The 25,549-nt window shown below is 42.7% G+C and overlaps 1 protein-coding gene across 1 annotated transcript in view; it reads left to right on the top strand.

The window, feature by feature from the left end:
- Positions 1 to 25,549, top strand: part of CTNND2 (catenin delta 2) — a 935,284-nt gene that overhangs the window by 534,035 nt on the left and 375,700 nt on the right. Inside the window, exon 8 of the mRNA XM_079915963.1 lies at positions 17,659 to 17,853. Within this exon, the coding sequence (XP_079772089.1) occupies positions 17,659 to 17,853 (195 nt within the window). The remainder of the gene's footprint in view (positions 1 to 17,658; positions 17,854 to 25,549) is intronic.

The raw sequence follows: 25,549 nt of genomic DNA, 5'->3' as shown, positions 1-25,549 counted from the left end.
TTTGAACCTAGATCACTTTGAATCCAACATCTCTATACTCTTCAATACACATGATACATGGATAGAGGTGGTGTATTTTGTGTTATTGAAGAAAAACACCAAAGATGTAGAAATACAGTATAAGTTTTCAACTTATTTAGATGACCAGTGATTTTCAAGAAGCAAAAATATCTCAAAAATGTGTCAACATCCTGTTGAATATGACTAGCAGCACCAATTTTTGTTCAATTTCATAAAGCAGATTACATAATCCTTTCATTTTCCAGTTTAGAACAAAATTAATCCTGTTAAAAATAGAAATCTGAGTTGTAAATATGTATTAAAGTTAAGTCAAACATCAGAAGCTTATTTTTAAGTAAAAATGAAATGGATTAAATGAAGATTCTTAGCCAACGATTGTAATCAAAACTGACCTAATATGGAGAGGAATTTGGTCCAGGCGTGTCTGTCTTGTAACCCTGCCAAAGGGACATCAAACGCACTGTTTAGAGGGGATCACACACTATAAATCCCACATTCCACGTATTTGGAGATCTGATTCATTCCCTGATTTGTTAATACTTTCAGGTGCACCTGTTATAAGAAAGAAAAAGAAAAAAAAAAGCCTAATCCTAGATAAAAAGCTTTGCAATCTGCACTGTCAGGTTCTCAGAGGAAACCTGAAGTCTCCTCAGGTAATGAGCGAGTTTGTTTATCCCACAGCCCTTGGGATGTGGTCGGAATGCAATGTGATACCTGGCTGCTTCAGCCCCTTTAAATTGCATTTCCTGAAGGTGATCTCTCCCTGCCTGTGGACAAATGCTTGAACGACTCTTGTGAACCTTCTGGCTCACCCTCAAGTGAAAAAAGAAAAGAAAAAATCCCAGTTTAGATTTACTAATTAGAATGTGATCAGCCTGTGATATCAGTCAACACTTCCATCTTCTTTCCAAGGTGGTTACAGCTGGCTGTCTAGAACTTCCAGGGGTTCTTTGGAACTGGACCTCACTGGGGACCCTTCCCCAACTGCAGAAGCTCCAGTGCTTTCCCCGCTGGCCATGCCCCTCAGCCCCTTCCCCCTCCTGAGAAGCTCATGCTCTCAGAGCCCCGGCCCTGCCCAGGCATCTCCTTCTGGCTCAGAAAGTAAAACAGATCTCTCTCTTGCACTGTGCACTGAGCCATCCTGCACCCCAATGCACTTGGGGAGTATGGGCCGATTCCCACTCATTGACTGTCTCCAGCTTCCACCAATAAAGTGATCATTCAGCCAGCCATTTTCCCTCTACAGCTCTGGGATCCCATTTCACAGCAGGGAACCCATATCTGAGTGGAAGCCCGCTCTCTCCAGGCTTTCTCTCCAGAGACAGCAGGTACTAAAATCTCTTCAGCAAACCTCCTTTGTACTTGCTGACCCCTGTCTAACAGCCTCCATGTGCCTGGGGGCCCGGGACTCCCAGACATTCCTTTTAAAGTCACTCCGTGCAGCATCTGATTGCAACTTACATAGTATCTGATTGCTCTCCAATTGCTGTCCATCCAGGTCAGACAGCAGCAGGCAGTGTCGTTTTAATATCCCGTTTCTGTGAGTTAATAGCTGGATCTGGAGCTAAGTGTTTGGGATGCTAGGGACCCCAAAGGCTTTCCTGATGCCTTTCTTTTTTGTTTCTTCACAGAAATTAATATCTTCCCTTCTCTCCCTACCACATGGCGACCTTGCTAGTTAAAATGGGGTAAACAGGTCTTTTTTGTTCTTTTGTAAGAGAGTGGCATCTTTATGTAGACTTCTGTGCTAGCCTTTCCAATGTTATTGATACTTACATGATTTTGATCATGCTTTAATTTAACGGGGAACATGTAAATTTTAAAAATGACAGTGTGTCTTGGACAACAGTTAAGCTAACATGACTCTCTCCGCTCATTTGCCTCCCCCAGCCTCAGACCCTCTGAAAAATAGAGTACAGAATTACAATGGAGAATGCAGTCACAAAAGAGACAAGAACACAGAGACCAGCGGGTGGGTGTCACCAACAAGCAAGCCATTGAAAGTGTTCTAGAAAGCAGAGTAGATAGGAATGATAAGCAATGAAAATGTAGAAGTTTCTCCCGAGAATCTGCTATGTCAGCGTGGCGGAGGTGGCTGTCTCACGTGAATGTTTGGCCAGGTTCAGCCTTCAGAGTTCGGCTGGGGGGCTGAAGAGAAGCGAGGCTCAAGGTGGAGGGATTCATTGAAAGCCAGAGCTTGAGACAGTGACTCCCTCCTCCCATTGCATCCCCTCCCTCCTACCAAGATGGCGACCCTGTGGCCAGCGTTTACTCCAGGGGGAAGACCAGGTGTGATCTCTTAAAAAAACTGAACAAACTGCCTGAGAAAGTGAGACTTCAGTTATGGCTGTTAGTGGCCTAGATAAAGTTCATTGCATACAGGCTTGTGGGGTGATGGGCTGGCAGGGGGCTGAGAGCTGCCGCCCACATTCTCATTCTGCAGGAAGGCTGCCAGCCCATATGCCCACCCTTCTCATCATAAATTCTAATACAGGGGCGCACAGTGGAAAACATTTCTATTGATGTCGTAGCAGAAGACGCTGCCTCTGGGTTTCTCCTTCTCAAATGTGAGAAATTAGCAAGGATTACTGAGGAATTTGGGTGAATTAGTGGCATTGAAAAAAAAACAGAAAAATGAACTGCCTCTCAGAAGAAACAGAGCTGATTTACAGAAAAGGGGGAGATTAAAAGAAACAAGATAAAACTTTAGATTCAGTACTGAGAAAGATTTAAGAAGATCTTGTATTTATTAAGTAAGAACTGTGTTGATATGTGAAAGGATCAAAGAACAAGAAAATCTCTTTAGGCTGTAAAAAATATAACTACCCACATTAAAAATTTGATAGAATGAGTGGGAAATAGTCAAGGAAATCACTGGGAAAGGAGAACATACAGGGAAAGAGACAGAAAATGAGAATAATGCAGCAAGAGCCAAAAAGGACAAATCTGGGAGATCTGACATATTACTAACAGCCCCAGAAAGAAAATGGAGAGAAGCAAATTATCGATGAAGTAATGCAGAACAATTCCTCAGAGCTGGGGGACCTGTGTCTTCATAGGAAATACCCTACACTTGGAATAGAAAATATTTCATCTTCTACATCATGAAATTTCACAGCACCGACATAAAATAGATCCTGAAACCTAGGGAGAGGAATAAAATAGCTGCCACCTGACTTTCAGTAGTGATATGGTAGGAAAAGAAACACTCAGGTGATGCTCTCAAAGTTCTGAGGGAAAGTAAGTTTCAACCTAAAATCTGTACACGGCCACATTATCCGTCATCTATAAAAAGAGTATCAGATATTTTCAGACTTGCAAGTACTCATGAAATCTCTCTCTTAGGCACCCTTTCCTAGAAAGTTACCACAATTGGAGGATGTATTCTAGCTAAATAAGGGCATAAAACAAGAGGAAAATATGGTACCCAGGGAAGCAATGTATGCTGACCAGAAGGGCGATGAAAAGAAATCCCTGGGGGGTGGAAAGGTGAGACTCAACACATGAATGTTGACAGTCAGGAATGGAATGTTGGGGAAATTCCAAAGGAGTCTGAGCCATCTTAATATTGGTGACAGAGCAAGTAGAAGCATGAGTAAGTACTGAATTTACTTGCAGTTGTAGAAGAAATCATTGCATTATGTTGAGTTACACAAATACAGGATGCAGTGATTAACAGCATGGATTGAGGGGCTAGACAGACATGGGTGCATATCTTGGTTCCATTACCAGCCCCGTGACCTTGGGTAGTTGAGTTTGGTTCAACAAGTCTTTACTGAGCACCTGTTTTGTGCCAGCCACTCTTCTAGGTGCTGGACACACATCTGTGAACAACAGAGGCCAAAGCCCCTGTCCTCTTAGAGGTAATGGTCTGATGCTGATAGGATATTAGGTGGTGAGAAGAGCCAGGTGGAGAAAGACTAAGAGAATTAGAGATGTTCTAGGGCAGGGTGGCCAAGCCCTCCACGATAAGGTGTCCACTGAGCAAACACCTGAAGCCAGGAGCCATGGCGAATGGACCTGGGGAAGGATGTACCAGGCAGAGGGAATAACCAGTGCAGGGGTCCTGAGGTGAAATCATGCTTAGCCTGTTTGGGGAACAAAATAGGGCTTCTCTGAGATTGTTTGCGTATCCTATTGTGGGGATAACAATACTGCAGCAATTATACAGAGTCATTACAAAGATCCTGTGAGATTGAGATCATGCCTATCAGTTGTTTATTAGCATGTCTGCATGTTAAAAGGGCCCAATAAATAACTATTGTTACTATGGAGAATCATGATATCAGCCCGGCTCTACTGGACATTCACATATACATACAATGAAAGTCATGACTCCGGGGGTCTCCCTTGACTGGAATGGGGTAGGAGTGATATCAGTTCAGAAGTATCTTGTGATACCAAAGCTGTGAGAGAGGACCAAAGGCTGGGGGCATCCGTGGAGGGAGAGGCACATCCAGGTAGGAGGATCAGGAAAGGGCTCTTGAAGAAGGCAGCATTTGAGGGGGGAGTTTAACGAAGTGCAACCGGACAGGTTCAGTCAAGTAGGAGAACGAGGTATAGCTAGGGAGGGACGGGCTACATATCGGTTATGGGTAAGTGTCCAGTGGTGCCCTGAGTCCATGCAGGTTTAAGGTAGAGCTTAGGGCAGGCACCGGGGATGTACGTGAGGTCGAAGCCACACGTGGTCTGAGGTCTGCTCTCCTGAGCTTGGCTCCAAGGAGGTCTGACCACACTCAGGAAGCACGCAGGAGCTAGGGGTGGTTTTTCTGAATAGAGATTTTTATCCCACTTTTTTTTAAATCAGGGTCCATGAGATATTTTTGAAATAATTTCACCAGAACACCTTGTAAGCTTCTTTTCACTTGGGATTAGGACCCCAGGAGTATGGGAATGACTATTTGAGACGATGGACATGGAGGTAAGGTGAGGGTGTGAGGGGTTTGAAGAGGAACAGACTAAAATAAGGACCTGATGCTGCGAGGTGAGGCCAAAAATGGATGGATGGATGGATGGATGGATGGGTGGGTGGATGGGTGGATGGGTGGATGGGTGGATGGATGGATGGATGGATGGATAGATAGGTAGATAGATAGGTAAAAATAAGGACCTACTGTAGAGCACAGGGAACTCTTCTTAATACTGTGTAATGACCTATATGGGAAAAGAATCTAAAAAAGAATGGATATATGTTTATGTATAACTGATTCACTTTGCTGTACACCTGAAACTAACACAACATTGTAAATCAACTCTACTCCAATAAAAATTTAAAGAAAAAAAAAAAAAGGGACAAGTTCTCCAGCCCCAGAAATGAGCCAACTCTCAGGACAATCCCCTTTTTCCCTCATTGAGAAATAGGCCAAGTAGTGTTCAGCCAGGTGTTTCTTTGGTCCTGAAGTCTAGAAACCCGTCTTATTTCCTCAGTGCTGCAGATCACATGGACGGCTGGTAGAAATAGGAGTCTGCTGGAAAAATGCTTTTAGGTATAATGTCGAATCAGAGAAGGAAGTGATAAGATGGGAAGAGAGAGACACGGAGACACACGCAGCCCTGCCTTGGTTGGTCACCTGGACTGTGGCTTCCTAGGGGGACCCCAGCACCCCACAGTGAGAAAACCTAGCTTGTATCTGACACCATGGTGTGAGCTTCTTCCACTCGTCAGACTCCGTGCTTCTGAACTTAGGGCCAATGGGACATCGATGGTAAAATAATGCCTTGGTTCCTCCGCAGTGCTTACACAATTTAGGTCACCGGTGTGGGTTAGTTTGGGCAAACAGGTGTCTGTGGTAGCCACTCACTTTAAGTATCAATGATCCTAGTTAGCCAATATCTCTGCGTTAATAAGTGTGAGGCTTCTTTGAAACATTTTTTCTTTTTATCTAAGCAAGAGGGATTATGGAGAGACCAATAGTTTTAGTAGCTGTGAAAAGAACCTTCGATAATTAATAACTCAAAATCTCTCAAAATGGAGTTCATTTGCAACCGAGCCTGCATCAAAATCCCTCCCACCACGATATTTAACCGATGTGCATTTTATAATTTTTTAAAATTTATTTTATTGAAATATAGTTGACTTACAATGTTGTGTCAATTGCATTTTGTAATGTTAAAAAATGTGTCATATATTTAGCCCATGTTATACATAATATATATGTTACGTATAATGCATATTTCTGCTTATTATCCATATTCTAAATGTATGACAAAAATCACTATGCACACACCCATGTGTATGTATATGTACATACACATATATGTGTGTGTGTGTATATATGTGGGGGGGTAGTTTTATACACGGATAAGACTTTGCATTTGCCATGGGATAACTAAAGTGAAATACCTACAATCTCTAAAGGCTAATCTCAAGCAGATCTATTGATCAATATATGTATTTTTTTGTGCTGTGTATTACGAAAGCACTGACTTTGCTACAAAGAAGAAAGTATCCTGAATTTTCTGCAATCAGAAGAGGCGGAGCATTTAAATAAGGGGGTTTATGGGCTCCCTGAGGGCAGCTGAGCCTTCTGCATGTTTCAGAATGCCTCACCACGCCTCATCTAGTAGATATTCAACAAATGTCTTCAACTAGCTATTATAAAGCTAGCTGGTTGGTGAAAGTGTTACATCCCATTGATAATTGGAAATCATCCTTAGTACAAAGCGAAGCATGAACACAAAGAGATACCAGGTTCTCCCCAAAGTGAGTGAAATATGAAAAAATTACCAACAGCTAACAGAAAAACTTGGCTCAATGGGTATTAAAAATCTGAAGGGTAAAATGCCTGTCCTCTCACCTCTGAGTTTCCCAGTGCTTTGGAAAGTGGCTTCCTATGTCTTTAGGTATCACAGTATTAACAGACGCCCAGACAGCGGTCCGTGGAATGTCATAGGCTCACCGGGAGAGCTAGCAGCTCCCTGTGTGTAACTCCAGAGACGAAAGCGATCATAAAACAGACTGCTTATTCTGTGGCGTCTGTATATGCTAAGGACCTGCCCAGGAACCTGCAGGTAGAGACTTGGCAGCAAAGGAACCAAAGAAAACCATTAATGGTCTTGACCCAGTGGACTTGAGCAGCGCTTCAAATTTCTATTTGCTTGTAAATATCTTCACACATACTTGATAGCATTGATTTTTCCTGTCTGGGTTCCTGGATGGTGCCTGGGCCCACGGGTGCCATGCTATTAAAGAGGGGGAGCCCGTCCTGATCTGGACTGATACCTGCCTGCATTCCTTGGCGTTTCTGGCTTCAACCCTAGCTCTCCTTGAATGGACTGGCAACATATGAAAGGGGTCAAAACCTCCCCTAGGAGATAAGTGCACACATACACGTGTGCGCGCACACACACATGTATTCATTTAGGTCATAAGCTCAGCTGGTTAGAATCAGATCGTGCCACAGTCCCTTCTGTGGCTGAGTCAGTAGCTGATTGTGGTTGACACTGCCACAAACAGACCCTTCACCTTGACAGTCTTCTAGCATATGTAGTATTTGTTCTGCACTGGAAGAATCAATACAAATTTCTGTACTAGGAAAGCACCAGTAACATCACTACTGTACCAAAGCAACTGGTGGTTAGTAGTAACTTCTTTGGATAACGTAACAGACCAAAAAAAATGGGTGGGAGAATTAATAGCCTCATCAATTGTGCATTTATTAGGGAGTTAATGTTTTAATATAACTTGTATTCAAATAGTAATTACTCATGTGTAATTCAGTGACTAACTGGATTCTAAAACACACACATACACATATTAAAGCTTTTACTGGAAAAGAATCAAGGAATAATTTTAGTCCTCGGAACTGTTTATTACACAGCATAATTCCTCCCCTCTCAAACTCTTTTTTTGTATGCCAAGTATTATGTTGAGTAAAGTAATAAAACTTTAATAAAAGTGTTGATATACAGAAATTACAAAATGTAAATATAGAGAATGACTAATCTATGAAACAGCTTATTTGCCATTTTCCCCCCCAAAATTATGTTGAGAGTTAATGGTGTCTTTTGCTTCTGCAATTATCACTAACGCCATTCCGTGGGTATTGGTGAAACATAGAAAGCAGTAGAAAAATGATACAGGGAGAATACATTTGAAGTTTGCGTTTTATCAGATAAATATCAAATTTTTGAAAAGGAATGTATACATCTATCTATGGTATATCTAGTACAATCTGAGTAAAAGGCCTCTGTTTAAGATGCTGAGATGCAGAACATCTCAGTTCAGATATTTTTCAAAATATTTAAAGCAATTTATGAAGAAAATTGCATACCTTAGCTTACTTCTGCCTGATACAACCCTTCTCTTTATCCGTACATTGAGAATTTCCTCTGTGCCCTTTGATGGGCAGAAACCACATGCACAAAAATGAAAACTGAGCTTTAGTCCCCACAGCAGTTAGCTCTTTGGAAAGCAGGATGAAGATTTCCCATCCCTCCCAGCCGAAGTCTGTCTTTGCATCTCGATATAACAAAAAAGATGGGTCAGAAACACCTTGTCCTGGATTCTTTTCTTGCAAAGATTCTTCATTGTCCCTAGCGATTGGGTCTGAGACCCAGACTCCAGATGTACTGTTGGAACGTTGCACTGATGGGGTATTGAGAAGCATCTGTGGAGAGAGAAAATGACACTCGTTGAGTTTTATCCGCCTTGTCGATGAAGAAGAGTATCTGTGTAGATGTGAGACTATCTCCAGGGCTCCAGAAGGATGCCAAAGTTGAAAACGTCTAGCAGCCAAGGTATACATCCATAGCTAAATCAGTAAGTCCTGGCTTCTCAAAGGGTGGTCTGTGGACCAGCAACACCAAGATTGCCCAAGACCTTGTTAAAAATGCAGGACCTCAGGCCCTTCCCCAAAGCTGTTGAGTCAGAACCTGAATGTTAATCAGGGGACTCAAATGCCCGTGACATTTTGAGAAATACTGAAACACACAGCTGGTCCACTCAGAGCCACACTCTACCTACCCTGAGATAAGAAACCAAAAACAGACGGGCGCCAAACCACCACTGTCTATCTTGTGTGTTTCACTAGTACGAGTACTGTCTTAGACAAGTAGGTTTGCACAGACTCTTTACTTGGAGCTATGTGTGAGTTGACACAGAACAACATCCAGTTCAGTGTGGGCAGGGAGCCACATGACCCTGGACTGAAAATAAAAATGGAAATGGTCCGTCCTATGAATGCAAAGATGTCAGACTCCCCATTACTCATGCTTCATTACCACCGTCTCATCACTTTGTGCATGCCTGCCTGTCACAAAAGGAATTGAACAAAAGAAGCCTATTTTTCTAACAGCTTGGGAAGAAATGCTTGTGGTTAGAGAGGAAAGACAAGGAGATAAGATCACAGGGGCACACTTACTGCTGCATCCTGACCAGGGATTTTGGCCTTTAAATTATTCTCACTGTAAAGTATTTGAGCCCCAATAGATGACAGTATTCATTTGGTAAAAGGTGAGGTAAAGTGTCGTAATTACAATAAGTTGTATTGGAAACTTTATCAAGAAAATTACAGAAGCAAATGCTTCTGCGTTTATTCATTGTCAGAGACCGTGTGAGCGTTCAAGTTCTTCGTGATAGCAGCAAAGCAGTATTACGTTGGCAAAATATAGGAAAAAGCTAGGATTTATGAAAAAGATGGAACAGGAGGAAATTTTTTGCTTTCCAAAACAGACTTATCATAGAATCATTTTATATCATCAGATGGCCTGTTTGTTACATTGAAATTATTAAGCTTCAGTACAATTTTACCACTGAATACAAATGAATTAATAATCTCCCTTCCAAACAAATATGGCTCGTAGCCTATCGTATAGGAAATGTGTCCATATATTTTAACATTTATAACAATATGAGATAAGATGTCAAACTAATTCAATGAATGATGATCATTTGCAAATGAAATTTAGTGCATGGACTTGACTCAAGATACACAGGAAATATTTGAGGGTCCTTTAAATACTGAAATTAATATGTGAATTGGCATAGGAGTAGGAAGTAGATTTTGGAATTTTGATTTGTGTCAAAAAGCAAAAAGCAAGAATAAATCAAGTAAGTATCATGGCGAACATTTCTTACATCTAAGGTGTAATATTTGCATCTCTTGGCAATTTACTTAGAACCCGTTTATGATATTAAAAAGTTAACCAAAATTATGTGACCTTTTGTATTTCTGAAAGTGCTTTTGCTGAGGTCATTTTTCTCCCAGGAGTTTAATGATAACAAATATCAAGCCAGACTTTTTAAGAAGTTCAAAGTCCACAGAATACCTAGTTCAAAGCCATAAACTCTCACAGAGGGAAGGCGTTCTGCCTACACAGGCCATGCTGCTTGGCCACGTCGCCTAGTGATGCCAACATATCTGCAGGGAACATACCCTGAAATCAGAGCATTCAGCAAGGAAGAGGTGCAGTGGGGATTTGCGAGGGGATTTGCCAGGCTCTATGTGTCTCTATAAAAGTCCTATTTTGCCCTTCAAAGATGTGGTTTCACTAATAAATAGCAATGCATGAGCTGATTGCACACAGAATATTTTTAAAAAACCCTGAATTCTTAGATTTTACTTTGGACTTTACTTCATAGCACAAGAAGGTTATAGCTCTTCTTCTGAAGACAGCTCTTCATCTCAGAAATGAAAGTACTCAGCTGTGCCATCTGGTCACAAACTCATCGAGTCAGCTTGCTGTGGTCCACTGACCAGTATGTCGTTTAGGTCCTTCCATTTCTTTGCAAATGAGTATGTGAAACTGGCTCCCAAATTTGAAGAGAACAGGTCAATGGCAGTGTGTCCTTAAGAACCTAATATTGATATTTCCAAATGAAAACCTGCAAATATTGTTTCTTTGCAAAAGCAAGTGAATTCACATTGAATTAGAGAGCCAGAAATTGTATAGTATAGAAATAAGAGAATGTGAATGGGTCCCAGTGAAAAACAGAATGAATTTGTTTCGTTCTGTTCAGTAAAGTAATTGGCATAATGTGGTAGTAAATGATATTATTTGAAGAAAGCAAGAAATGGTAAATTGAGGGTTGTAACACATTAGATACTGATTTCTTTCGGATATGCCTATCTCCTCTCTCTTTGATTTATCTGGGACAGGGAGGCTGTCAGGGTGATTCCTGTAGTAGAGTGATGAGGCATATGGGGTGCCCATTAAATGCACCTCGCCGCTCCACGCTTAGATGGACTGAGTTAGAATCTTTTGGGGGTTGTGTTCGGGAATCATTGTTTCAAAGTCTCGCAGATGATTCTGCAAGGAAGAAATGAAGATTTGAGAACTAATCATATTCTAAGGAATGAAAATTCAAATGCAAATATATATATGTATGTATGTGTGTGTATATATATGTATGTATGTGTGTATACATACACACACACACACACACACATATATATATATACATATATGTATTTGAGCTGAATCTTTGGTCATGCAGTTCTCATGAGTTCCTTAAGTGTGATCTCCTGTTGAATATTTCAAATGCTTTTGCTGAAAATGTGGTTACTGTGATTGTGAAATTGTGAGTTAAAAAATATCTGTTCAGTTTTTATAATCAGTTGTGGTATGAACTTATAAAGAGTCCGTATACTAACTGGCATTTCTTTTAAAAGACAATATGGTGGTCACTTCTGTAAGTATTCTGAATTGACTCTCCGACAGAGGGCCTTTGCTCTCACTTCTGGTCCCCTCTATCTGAGAAACACATGGATCTCCCTCCAGCATGGCTCCCTTAAGTAGTCTGCTGCTGAAATGTCAGATCCTCATAAAGAACTTTCTTGACCACCATATGAAAACAGTATACCCTCCGACACTGTCTACCTTCCCCACCCTCCTTTATTTTCCTTCAGTACCTTTATCTCTAAATGTGATGACTGATTTATTTTCAAGGCCAGGGACCTTGTGAGTCTTAAGCATCATGGTGTCCAAAACTCCTAGAAGTTGCTCACTCAGTAAATATGTGTTAAATGAGTGAACGTATCAATCAATATGGATTAACTGGCACGGGTGAACGCTCTAGGTAAAATCTAGCAAGTAGAAATTTATTTGCAAATCAGTCTAGAAGTGTTTTCTGTTGCTGGTCAAATGGAACAGAGCCTGTTGGATTCTCTCTCTGTGGGGTGGAGGCATGAGACGAGCAAGGCAGTGAGGATACTTTGCCCTTTCAGCTTTGTAATTACTTTCCATGTCAAGAACTCCCTGCAGGTCCATCGCTGGCTTCCTTCTGGATCAGCAGATGTTTGCTATCTTCGCTCAGCAAGTTTAATGTATGCCATATCCCTTTCTAAAAAGGATTCCACCTTCTCTTGGTTATTTCAATATTTCTTTCCCTTTGAACTTCATTCATTCCTTCATTCTTTACAATTATCCATTAAAAAGCAACATTAATTTTTTAAGAAAAAATAAAACCTTAAAATTTACATTTTCCAATGATATTTCACAAAATTATCAGCTTTTTTTCCATTTATAATATTTCACAATTAAATCTCTTAAGTTGTTTTTGATATTTTGATAGTTTAAATTACAGTGTTTGATTGTGTTTTAGAATCAAAAGATATATTTTCATGAGATAACAATTTCTTGATTCTAAGATCGAGTGACGTGAGAATACCTATGTTTACGCTGCTTTATCAATTGCAGAGCCCTTCACACAGATTTCTCTGACCTTGATCCTCCCACAATGCCATGTCATACAAACACATACTATTATTTGTATTTTTTTTTAATTTTTATTTACTTATTTATTTTTGGGTATGTTGGGTCTTCGTTTCTGTATGTAGGCTTTCTCTAGTTGTGGCGAGCGGGGGCCACTCTTCATCGCGGTGCGCGGGCCTCTCACTGTCGCAGCCTCCCCTGTTGCGGAGCCCAAGCTCCAGACGCGCAGGCTCAGTACTTGTGGCTCACGGGCCTAGTTGCTCCACGGCATGTGGGATCTTCCCAGACCAGGGCTCGAACCCGTGTCCCCCACATTGGCAGGCAGATTCTCAACCACTGTGCTACCAGAGAAGCCCTATTATTTGTATTTTTACACTAGAGGTAACCAGGGCTCAGAGAGGTTCAATGACTTGCCTTGATTTGCGCAGCTGGTTAAACACAAATCTGGAGCCCAAATCATGTCTCCCTATTTCAGTTTGTTTGGGAAAAAAAAAATGACACAAGAAAAGAGCAGTAGAATTACTACTTTAGATGCTATTTGAGTTTACTTCAAACTGTTGGACATTATACGTCTGTGCTCCTAAGGCCCCCTTTTGTGTGCAGAATTGGAGAGGCAGCCATGCTTTCAAGCTTCTGTTCCCCGAAAACTGGGTTCACTTCTTGGTGGGTGTTGAGCCAATAGCCACAACCGAGCCAAAGAGCAGGAAGAGGAAAGATTTATTACTCGCAGCGAATAAGGAGAACACAGGGGATCTTTGCCAAAGCAGAGTCTCCCCAAACAGCAAAATTGGGGACGTTTTAAGCTAAGGGTCCATGCATCTTCATGAGGGGGCTTGAGCAGAGGAGAATTCAGCATAGAACTGGGGCACAGGTTGACAGAGGCCAAGCTTTAGCTGATTGAAGTCAGGAAGGTCAGCATCATCCTTCCATCCTCTACCGGAGTGAGGGTTTTAGTTTCTGCAGAACTCAAAGGTATATTGTTATGTATATCCCTTAAGGAACCAGGACCCTGCCCCAAGGCTGCACTGTTGTTTCTTGAATGCTCCTCCCTTGTTTCTGCATTCCCTCCCTTAAGATCACTAATTACTGAGATGTGTTCAACGGCAAGCACTGTAGCCAGGCGTAGATCACAAAATGGCTTAGACCAAAATGGGTTCTCTTCTGTCAAGAAAGCCATTCCTGGTTCTCTTTCTCCAGGGACTCCCTAACCTACCTGCTTACACTTCTGTGTAGGAGTTGCTCTTGTAAGTGGTGGTGCTGGAGTGAAGGTACCTACAGAGCTCCAGGGGATGTCCCAGGTCTAGGGCCCCTCTACTCTCCAGGGTCCAGTCTGCCCTCTGAGCCCCTGGAGCCCATATCTCCATCTGTTACCCAATGCAAGTTCCTGTGCCCGACGCACAGTGAGACAAACCCAAACGTCAATGATTGGATCAGAGAAAGGTTTATTGCAGGGCCAAGGCCAAGCAAGGAGAATGGGTGGCTTGTGCTCTAGATACCCCGAACTCCCTGAAGGGTTTCAGCAAAGCATTTTTAAAAGCCAGGTGAGGGAGGGGGTCACAGGGTATGTGATCGTGCACAGTTCTCTGATTGGTTGATGGTGAGGTAACAGGACAGTTAACATTATCAATCCTTAGGCATCTGTAGGTCTCGGGGCTCACGGTCATCCAGTAGTTAATTTCTTCTATTTGGTGGTGGTTTTAGCATCTGTAAAACAACTCAGGAAGCGTACATCAGATACTGTTATCAAGGTACTTCAGAGAGTAGCTACAGCAGAGGACATGGAGGGAGGGGTCTGTCCCAGGAAGACCCCATAGGGTCCTGCTTGGTTACACATCTCTGCCACAGAACTGAACCTTTCCTCTCACCTCCCATTACCAGCGCCACAGCTGAGTGGCCAGGAGTGACCTGTTCTGAGCCATCTGAACATCCTTCCAAGTCAGCCCTAGCAGCAGTGGGCCAGTGACTGAGGTCCTAGGACACATGGTAGCTCTTGTGCAGCAAATGTCTCAAGCCTGTTCCTACATCAATTTGCAGGTTCTTCCCAGTCCTCCAGGGCTCCCGGACCTTCAGGAGGGCCTGGCCTGCACAGAGCACCCATGTGGTTGTTACACTACCCTTCAGCCCTCCTGGATCACAACCTCTCTTAGCCTGTAAGCTGAGCATTCATGCTTTAGATGTGAGTCTTAAAACCCATTGATTTCAGAAACATACTATATATATGAACACTGCCAGGGCCTGGGCTCTCTAGACCCAAACTTTGTCTTCTGAAGAGGAGAAGTAGGACGAGTAAAAGCATATGATAGCATTGAAAGGTTAACATTGGATGCTGTAAGCGTTGTGGCAGAAATTGGTCATAAAGTCTGGACACAGGTATTATACTTGCATGACCTGGGTCTGCAATGGCGGGGGACCGGTTGATGCAGTTGGGCTGGTCCGTGGGGTCTGCTTTCCCTTTTCTCTTGGGCCCATCCATGTTTCCATTGCCCTTTGTCACACTGCTGTTCTGAGCCCTCAGCTTGGTCCAGGTGAGGCTCTCAGAATGGTTCTCCACCAACATAATTGACCTGGACATCTGTGACATTTTAACGAAGTCAGTTTCTCCAGCAATTTTTCTTGTTAACATTGTTTCAGTTTCTGGCAAAGATGCAGATGTTTACAAGTGGTGTTTTGAGTCCAGTGTTAACGCTGAGAACTCACTGTCAAATAGAACTAGATGGTAAAAGAAAATGACTACTAAAGAAAAGCGTATTTTCTTTTTTTTTCTTGTTTTTAAATTGGAGTATAGTTGCTTTACAACGTTGTGTTAGTGTCTGCTGTGCAGCAAAGTGAATCAGCCACATGTATACATATATCCCCTCTTCCTTGGATTTCCTTCCCATTTAGGTCACCATAGGCACTGAGTAGAGTTCCCTGTGCTACACAGTCAGTTCTCATTAGTTATCTGTTTTATACATAGTAATGGATATATGTCATACCCTCAGCTCATGTCGCCACTTAAAAGATCAGCAGGTCCTTTTACTGTTCATCGTTGGATATTTTTAGCTGCTTAGAACCAAGGAATGGTGATAAAGTTACACCTCTAAATCTACCAGGGATGGATAACTTTTATTTAACTATATGACTTTTATTTAACTATATGACTTTCGGATGTAATGACTGTTTCCTTGTTTTTTACACTTGTAAGTCCTTGGCAATATTATCAAAACCTTCAGAGGTAGAAAGAACTGACAGCAGGAACTCAAGGCATATCGTACTTAAATAGATTCCTGGAAGATATAAGCATGTGATAATATTCAGTGTGATGTTGGCATTTGATAAATCAGATGCAATGAACCTAATTATGTAAAACAGTTATTTTGAATCTATCACTCATCTGAACGCTCTCTAAATCAGAACTTATTTAATTACTAGCAAAGGGAAAGGTAAGGAACTTGCCCACTTGATTCCCTTCCCTTCCTCAAAACATTCAGTGTTTGTTATCCAGACCGAATTCATAGAAGTCTTAGCACTGCCCCACTCCTTCAGAATTGCTCTATTCTGTTGATTTAAATATAAAGCAGCCTGTGTAAAATAAACCAGTAAAACATTTATCTGTTGGCAATTTCAAAACTTTTGCATGGCTTTGTCCTCAAATATACTAGACAAGAATATCAAAATCTTTGGGGTTAGATCATGCTGAGGAAGCAGCCCAATCACTGAGCACTGAAGATGTTGGCTTTAAGGTGGCCACCGGTGAAGGCCGGCAAGCAGCAGGACAGAGGGAGAAGTGTCCACAAACACTACCAAAATCAAGGAACTCCAACTCCCTCTAACTTTAAGCTGGAATGGAGGGCTCCCAGTTGGGATGATTCAAAGGCAGTTGACAGTGAAATCCCAGCGTGCCATGCGGGTTATTAGCTTTGGAGAGTTAGCTGAAGGGTCTTTGCTAAAATCATCTGTAGCCTTGTTTGGGTTTTGTGTGTGTCCTGTGCTCACCATTGTTAGATAACCGTCTCTCCTTGATGCCCCTTCACTGTCCCTAGATGTCCTCCACTCCATCTGTCCCCGTGGAGATGATTCTCCTGGCATGTCTACTCCTGTGACTCTGGCTTTCCCTCGGACGAAATATTCGCTCTCAGTCAACATCTTCTTTTTCGTGTGTCAACTCAAGCTCTTAACCCTCACGAGAGTGTTTCCTCTTGCGCAGAGTTTCCCTGTCCCACAGCACTGCTTCAAAGCCACACCTCCTCCTATACAGTGAAGAAAGAAAAAAAAAAGACACAAATAAGGATTTACAACCACTACAGGCAAATGCTATGTAGCCTCGATTTATAAATTAAACCAGTTTGTGGCAACCATTTGAACTGTTTCAGGGGAAGGTAGACTAAATGCAGATCCTTCCATTTGGAGGGTAAGAGTAAAGGAAAACGTAACTTGAAAACCTTTTTCTTTAAAATCTGCTTCTCTCAGGGATTTAGACTACTGTTAAGTCCGAACATTTTGGTTCATTCATTGTCCAGGGAAAAACTGCTGATGAGAGAACAAATTCTGGTCCATTTTTCAGGAACAACATCAAGATGGCTTGCCACCCTGGCTTATGCATTTGCTCATCGTTTTAAATAAGAATTCCTGTCGTAAAATTTCAGGTGCAAGGACTAAGGCATAATAAGAGCTTTTTAGGTTTGACTTCAATCTGACTGATCTCTTTAATGAGGAAACCTGTTACATTCGTTAGGCTGGGAAAGATGCTGTTTCACTGGCCCTGTTCAATGGGCATTTATCTCAGAATCATTATCATCCTTATACAGAGATCAGGTTTGGGCACAAAGCAAGGCAGCTGGGTGATGCAGATAAGCTGATCAGCTTGACCTTTTCCTGCCATTCATCTGATTTTCTGCAGAGTTCAACATTCCTGTCCCCCCCAGATTCAAGTACGTCTTGGTTAAAACAAGTTCTGTTTGAATGTCGGTCGGGTCTTACTGTCTCCTTGTCCATTCCTTTCAGCTGGGTCCCGGGCCTCATACAGCAGCCAGCACGGCCACCTGGGCCCGGAGCTGCGAGCCCTGCAGTCCCCAGAGCACCACATAGACCCCATCTATGAAGACCGCGTCTATCAGAAGCCCCCCATGAGGAGTCTCAGCCAGAGCCAGGGGGACCCTCTGCCGCCAGCACACACGGGCACGTACCGCACGAGCACAGGTGTGTATTCAGGACCCCGATGGGGGACCTGTCCACAGAGGGTGGGCCTGTCCACAGAGGGTGGGCCTGTCCACAGAGGGCGGGCCTGTCCACAGTGGAGTGGCCTGTCCACAGGCTTGTCCATGGACGGGGGCCTGTCCACAGATGGGGGCCTGTCCACAGATGGGGGTCTGTCCACAGAGGGGTGGCTTGTCCACAGAGTGGGGCCTGTCCACAGAGGGGTGGCTTGTCCACTTAGGGGGGCCTGTCCACAGAGGGGTGGGCCTGCTTGGAAGCTTAAAGAACACTCCCTTGTGAAAGGGGTGTGTGTGCGTGTGTGCGTGTGTGTGTCCTGTTTCCTCAGAAGCATTATGATACACCTGCTTCTCTCGTTAATGTTGGTGATGAGGATAGAAACCAAATATGACTCCACTTTAGCTCCCTGAGTAGATTGTAAATGAAATAAGTACAGGGGGGTTGTCAGCTCATTTTGTCACACAGGCAAATCGAAGGAGCAGTACCAATTTTTTGTACATCCTTATTAACGTATTTAATGACTATAACTACTTTAGGGAAGCACGGTCACTGTACAGGACATATAAAGGCATATGCCTCATGCTGGTAACTTTTTTAATGACACAGTCTACCTGTTTGGCAAGCTTGGTGGGAAGGAAGCATATTTACTAAAAAATGTAGCATATTTTGTAAAGCCAACTGAGAATTTATTTCATACACACTATTAGGTTGAATCATATGAAATTATTTCTGAAAAGTCGGTTATTGGCAATTGCATATGGTTCATTCAACTGTATAGCTTTCCTGGATTAAATATATATTTTAACTTGACACAACCTTAGGCCACGTGAAGAAGGACAAGTGTTTTCCAGAACATGAAGCCATTTGCAAAATAACTGGTCAAGTGTCATGATTAAATGTGCTCGAGCACACTTATCTTAACTGTAAAATCAATATCGTTAAGATACTGAGAATTGCACTTCCTCTAAAGCCTCCCATGGCTAAGTTAGCTTAGAAAACATTATGCTGCCGGTCTGCAGACAGTAGAGCTGTCTCCTTCATTTCTAATGATACACATTATCATCCCGGGCAGGGGCCGAGGTATGGGGATGCGGAAGCTCTGGTCCAGGCCTTGGCACCGGGCACTTCATCTTCAGACTGTTGTAACTTCCAGTTCCCAAGAAGTAGATCATAGCAATTTTGTTAAACTTCATTGTGATACTAACTTATATGTTTTGAAATCCAGGCAAGCTACGTTGCTTTTCTAGCTGATTATTGGTATTTACATTTCAGTATTTCACTGCATCATAGGAAGAAAAGCACAGAATACTCCTTGATTTTACTCTTGACGTTGTAAATGCCATCCAGTGTTAATAGTACATATCTTAGTTTAGGTAGAAAGAATACCCATTTATTCTTCTGTCAGAGTTTCTCTCACCTTCAGCCTGCTAAACCTACTCCAGTCTGAGGCTGGGCTAGTTTAACATTTAGCTTGTTGCATATTATTAACTAGGGTAATTTTATTTCCACCCACTCCTTATAAAAGACAAAGATAACAATCTCGGTGACATTCAATATCTAATTTGAAGAAAAACTGACAACAAAAGGGATTATGTTGATTCCCTGTTCCATATTCATAGGCTTTTAGAATTAGCTCTCGTTGATAAACTTCTGGAGGTTTAATGAAAAATTAGCTACAATAGGAAAAAAGTATTTCATTCATCGATCTCAAATTAAGGACCAGGACTGATGTTCACACTTAACAACAACAAAAAAAAACAATGACGACAACAAAAGTAGTGTTTTCTCTAAGCCAGGGGTTGGCAAACGATGGCCCACAGTCTAAATCCAGCTCGTCCCCTGTGGTAGTAGTGCTTGCGCGTTAAAAACGATTATCACATTTTTAAATGGTTTGCGGTCAAAAGATGGATAATATTTGGGGATATGTAAAAGTCATATGAATTCCAAATTGCGGAGTCCTAAACATTTATTGGAATACAGCCCCACCCTTTTGTTTCCAGATCATCTGTAGTTGCTGTCACCCTGCAGCAGCCCAGTTGAATAGTGACAGAGACCATATGGTTGGTTAAGCTGAGAATACTTACTTGCTGCCGCTTTACAGAAGTTTGCTGACCCCCATTCTAAGCCATCAGTGGAGAACCAGGCTGAATGAATAAATGAGTGTTTTTCTCCTATCTCTCCTCTGAGAGAAGGCAGGAGGGTCCTCTGAGTGCTTCAGAGGGGACAATCTGTTTGCCCAGCCCTTTCCCACTAATAGTAACCTCTGTCCTGGCCGAGATCTGTTGAGGTATGCCATCCAGATGCCCAAGACACCCTCCCTGCCCGCATCTTTGAACTTGTGGCACTTTTGAGGAAATATGCTGATTTCTACAACACTATGGAAATTTACAGAAGTCCATGAATGGTCTCTTGGGAACAGGTGGGGAGAAGCCATGTCTCCAGCTCCTAAGCGTAAAGCCACAAGCCCTCTCTCCCTCACCCCTGCTCAGGTTACTCCCTATTTCTATCCTGAATTCATTTCAAGTCCTTACCCTCTCCCAGCTAACCCTGCACCTCCAGGAACTGTCTCTATCAGAACCCACATGTTTGAGAAAATGCTTTTCATACAGGTATATATCTCTCACTTATAAATTACATACATATTATACAATAGTATTAAATTATATCTAGTAGAGGCAAGATTAAACTTCAATAAAGAAACATTTTAAGATTGCTTTCCCAGGAATTCCCTGGCGGTCCAGTGGTTAGGACACCGTGCTCTCACTGTCGGGGGCCCCGGTTCGATCCCTGATCGGGGAACTAAGATCCCACAAGCTGTGCAGTGCAACCAAACAAATAAAGTAAAAAAAAAAAAACATTGCTTTTCTATATCCAGAGGGTTATTTTTCACATCCTCTGTGCTATACACACCCCACACTTAGTGCCACCACCGGTACAGACTTTTAAGAAGCGTCCAGAGTCAGAGCAAATACCCTAATTCCTTGGGAGAAGAGGACAGGTTCTTACGAGGCCTGTTAGACCTGAACTGTTCCGGGGTCACTGGCTTTTGGCTCAGATCGGTGGCCAAGGCGGCTCTTCAGCCTTACCTCTCTGCTTTGAAGTAAGGCCACTGGCCGGAGGTCCTTCAGTTCCATCTGTAGAGCATTTCCAGAGGATACTTCCAGGAGAGTGGGGCAGGGGAATTGAAGGCCACTTGCTGCTCTTGAGGGAATCCCCACTTGGGAGTGAAGTCAAGTGTATTGGCCTTAACAATTTGGGAATTACTGGGTGGTGCTGTCGCGTCAAGCAGGTGAGACAGGATGACAAAGCATATAGCATGTCTGCCACTTTCAGCCATGGTTCTCAATGCTTTGAATGTACTTACTAATCCTCAGAACCGCCCTATGAAGGAGGTGCTATTATGATGCTCACTTTACGAATCAGAATACTGAGGCACAGAGATGTTGAGTAATCTGCCCAAGGTCACACAGGTGGTATGGAGCCAGTCTTTAAAGCTTCACACCCAGGCAGTTTTGCCCTGGGACCTGGGCTCTTAACAGTCATCTTGGTGGACGCTGCATTTGCAAAAATCATCATTCAAAAACAAAATAAAGGGCTTCCCTGTTGGCGCAGTGGTTGAGAGTCCGCCTGCCGATGCAGGGGACACGGGTTCGTGCCCCGGTCCGGGAGGATCCCACATGCCGCGGAGCGGCTGGGCCCGTGAGCCATGGCCGCTGAGCCTGCGCGTCCGGAGCCTGTGCTCCACAACGGGAGAGGCTACAGCAGTGAGAGGCCCGCGTACTGCAAAAATAAATAAATAAATATACACCCATTTTCATCTAGAGAGCGTCAGGATTTCCTGTGTCCTGCGTTAATCAGATAATATCTGTTGAAAACAAACCACGTGCTCCATGGGCTTCAGGTCCAAAGAAGCTTAAACCAACTTTGTCCTCACGCATGCTCATTTTAGTTTCAGAGAAGGACCTAAAATAGGACAAAATAACTGGTAACGGAAGGTAATATATTAAAGGCTAAATGAATATTCCAGACAAAAATGAAGACAGAGTATTAAGAAAAGCACCAAAAAAATAGAACATATTCAAAATTAAGCAAGCAGGATCATTACAAAAGAGAAAAGGACATCCCTCAACTGGTGACACTGGACTCAGAGGCTCAAAAGTAACTCCTTTGAAAGGTCAGCCATTCAAATTAGTTTCTTGGATGCCTGACTCACTTGCTTAGATTTGGCACAAATTCAACTAAACTGAAATAATTTTACTTACTAATATGTATTTTCCTCTCACAGGAAAAACTGGGAAAAAAAACTCCCCTCCTCTTTATACAATTGCAAAATTAAAATGACCTTAACTGTTAAAAAAAAAAAAAAAAAGCACAGAACAACACATACTGTCGTTTCTTTCCTAGATAACATGTAACTCAAGATTGCACTATACACGATTCCTGCCGCCCTCCCAGGTCATCCTGTAGTTTCTCAGCAGGGAGTGGGGCTGTGGAATGGTACCCACTCTTGGTCGCTCAGTACTTCAGCTCTGCTTCCACCTGGCTCAGGGTCCCGGGCATTATCTCCCGTGGCCACTCTTCTCTCCCATCCCTGGTCAGGCCCGTGCTGACCCCATCCCTGGGCCTCCCTTTCCAAACACCACTAAGGCCATCCTGAGTCATAGATTGTACCAGAGCTGAGAGATACACTGAGATGACTATACCGAGAAGAGCAGGAAACAGCTGTAGTCCTCGAAGATGAGACAGAGTGAAGCTCCCTAAACTTCCCCTCCAAAGGTGATTTCTCAGTTAGCTTCTCCCCCTATACCCAACCTACCGCCATCTTTTTTCCATCCCTCCGTCTTGGCCGCCATAGTTACCCTCTCACCCTTGTTACTTTATTATGAAGACTGACTTAGATCCCGATTCAGACAAGAAGCACAGTCTACCTTTGGGTGTTCAGAAAGGTCTTCGAGCCTTTCCCAAACCAAAAAACTTCCTGACCATAATGTCAGAGCCTTACATGCGTGCATTTGTATACATTTGTGTGCGTGTTAGAGAATCTGGGTTGACGACTCCCACTTCTCCCCTCTCACACTCCAGGGTGGTGGATGGTAAAACATGCAACAGGGTTCACAACTCAGACACAAGAAATCAATCGGATTTTATTCAGCTGGGCCAGGACTCTGTGGACCATGGCTGTGTCAGGGAGCATGGTCTGAAGAGGGTCTTCTGCCCGCATCCCAGACCTAGCTCTGACCCTTCCTGCTTGGGCACCCCAGCCAGTGCTGGACAATGTCAACTGAAAGAAAAATGCACAACGTGAGAGGTGTGAGTTGTTTTATTTGGGGCAAAATGAGGACTATAGCCTGGGAGACAGCATCTCAGATAGCTCTGAGGAACTGGTCCAAAGAGGTAGGAGGGAAGGTCAGTATAGATGTGATTTTGGTGAAGGGAGGGGTCCATGCAATCAGGCACATATTTTTTGCAGAAGGTTTCTGCTAGTCACCAGGAGCAGACGTCACCGTTAATGATTTTAGTGCTTTTCTAGATATGAGGAGATGCAGGAAGTGGGCTCATAAAATCTTCCCCTGAAAGTATCTAACTCTCTGAAGACCTGTTCTGCCAGTTTTACCCAGAGCACAGAGGGCAGCATTCCTCATCTCCACCCTGAACTCCTTTCAGGGGGTGTTGAAGGTCAGCGGTCGCAGCAGCTTGTGATTCCATCCCTGTAGAGGCAGGTGGCACGTGCCAGCTTTTAGTTGGCAACAAGAACCACAGACCTTTCCCCCCACTCTGTCCCAGCAGAAGGGAGCAGCCTTGGAGGATGACCACCCCAGCCTCCCTGGGCCCGGATGTGACTTTGTAGGGTGGCAGAGACAGTAGAGAAGTTGCCCCTAGGGGCACCAGGACAGGACTGAGACAGGAGCCAGCACGGTGGCCCCAGAGATCTAGCAGCACGAGAGAACATAAAAGCGTCACTTCCTGAATCAGCAGTGGTCGCCACTCAACAGGGCTCCCCAGAGGGGACCCTCTTATCAGATCCATCCGTGCTGTCTCCCTGGGCAAGGAGACAGGATGCTGTGGCCGCAGCAGAAGACCAGGCCACTGAGCAGTGAGTGGGGCAGTAGAGCCAATATCCCCACCTGCTCTTCCAGGACCATCCACCCAACGTCTGAGTCTTTACTTCTTGCACAATGAAAATTTAAAGAGGCACACTTTTAATTTGGGCGTCGGTTTAAATAGAATATACCTTTTGTCCGGGATAAACCTTGTCCAAACAGAGCTTATATAAGAAGGAACACGGCCAGACAAAGAACGTGTGACTCTCATGGATCTGCTTATGCTAAAGTCTATTAAGATGACACAGATTTTTATTTCAAACTCAAACATATCAATGACTGTCAACTTAGGAGTCCTTTGATGAACGTAAATACTTGATTCTGACAACCCCCCAAACACCTCTTTCTAAACTAGCAAAAATGGCCAACATCGGCTGGGTTGATAGTCACATGCATTTCCTTTCGGATAAATGTGATCCTGAGTGGAGAAAACAAGCTTTCTGTGATGAATGTGTCAGCTTCTAATAAAGAATGAATTAGCGTAGGTACGCTGCAGGGAGAAAACCTGCTAAATATCCTTATGAGGCTGACAAATATTGCAACATAACAAGAAATAAGAATGGGGTGAAAATATTTGCCCATATGGAGAAAGCATTTTTTAAAAAACTTAACTTTCTGCAGCAAGACTCAATGCTTCATAAAGTTATAGAGGGATTACATAGAACCTTCATATTCATAAAATTTTATTGCTATTCTTCAATAAAATATAAATAACATTTTCAATGAAATTCATCTTTTGAGTCCACAAAAGATATAATAGTAACAGTTTATTACTTATTAAAGGCTGTTACTTCAAATTGTAAAAATGATTGCTTCCCACTGGAGTAAGTCAAATTAGATCCTCCGTAACCTCTTAGTTAAAATTTTTACCTCTTTTAAATCTAAAAAGTCAGGGGCACATGATTACCCAACTGGAAATTTTTAATGAGCCCAGTGATAAATATCATCTTAAAACCAAGAAGAGCTTCCAGATGCTTACCTATATCAATTCACCTAAAATGGTGTAAATACAAAGTAATTACAGCTGAAGGAGAACAGAGTGTTTGCTGGTAGAACAGTCGATAAAATTTAGAAACAGCAACATCGACACCAGTAATCAACATCAACACTAATAATAATCCTGCATTAAATGCCTCCCCCCCACAAACATAATGACATATGAAGTTAAAAGATTATGTTAAATTTACCCTTGAATATTTTTCCATTGAGCTCAGCTTGGATCAACCTGTGCAGAGTGCAGAAAATTGGAAGACATGTATAATTCAGTTCTAGATGATAATACTATTGGGAATATAGTGGATTGGGTGGTGAAGGTTCCTCATCCCTGAAATGATAGAGTTGTTATTATTTAAGTAATAACTTTAAAGGTATATAGGCCATGTTTTTGGACCCATTGTCACCTAAGCCATTTTTATTTTCTGAGCTTGCAGAAGGAATGTTATTTAATCAGCTTATCGTTTGCTTACTTTGTATTTTATAACATGTGTAAAAGTATTTTATGTTTTCATATCTCTCTATGTACAAATATACATAAAAGCAAAGATAAATAATATGAAAACAAAAATAAATGTTTTTTCTTT

The sequence above is a fragment of the Stenella coeruleoalba genome, assembly GCF_951394435.1.
Source record: "Stenella coeruleoalba genome assembly, chromosome: 3".
In the NCBI taxonomy this organism is placed as follows: Eukaryota; Metazoa; Chordata; class Mammalia; order Artiodactyla; family Delphinidae; genus Stenella; species Stenella coeruleoalba.
Note: the sequence above shows the minus strand (reverse complement) of the source record. Positions and strands in the feature narration are given on the sequence as shown.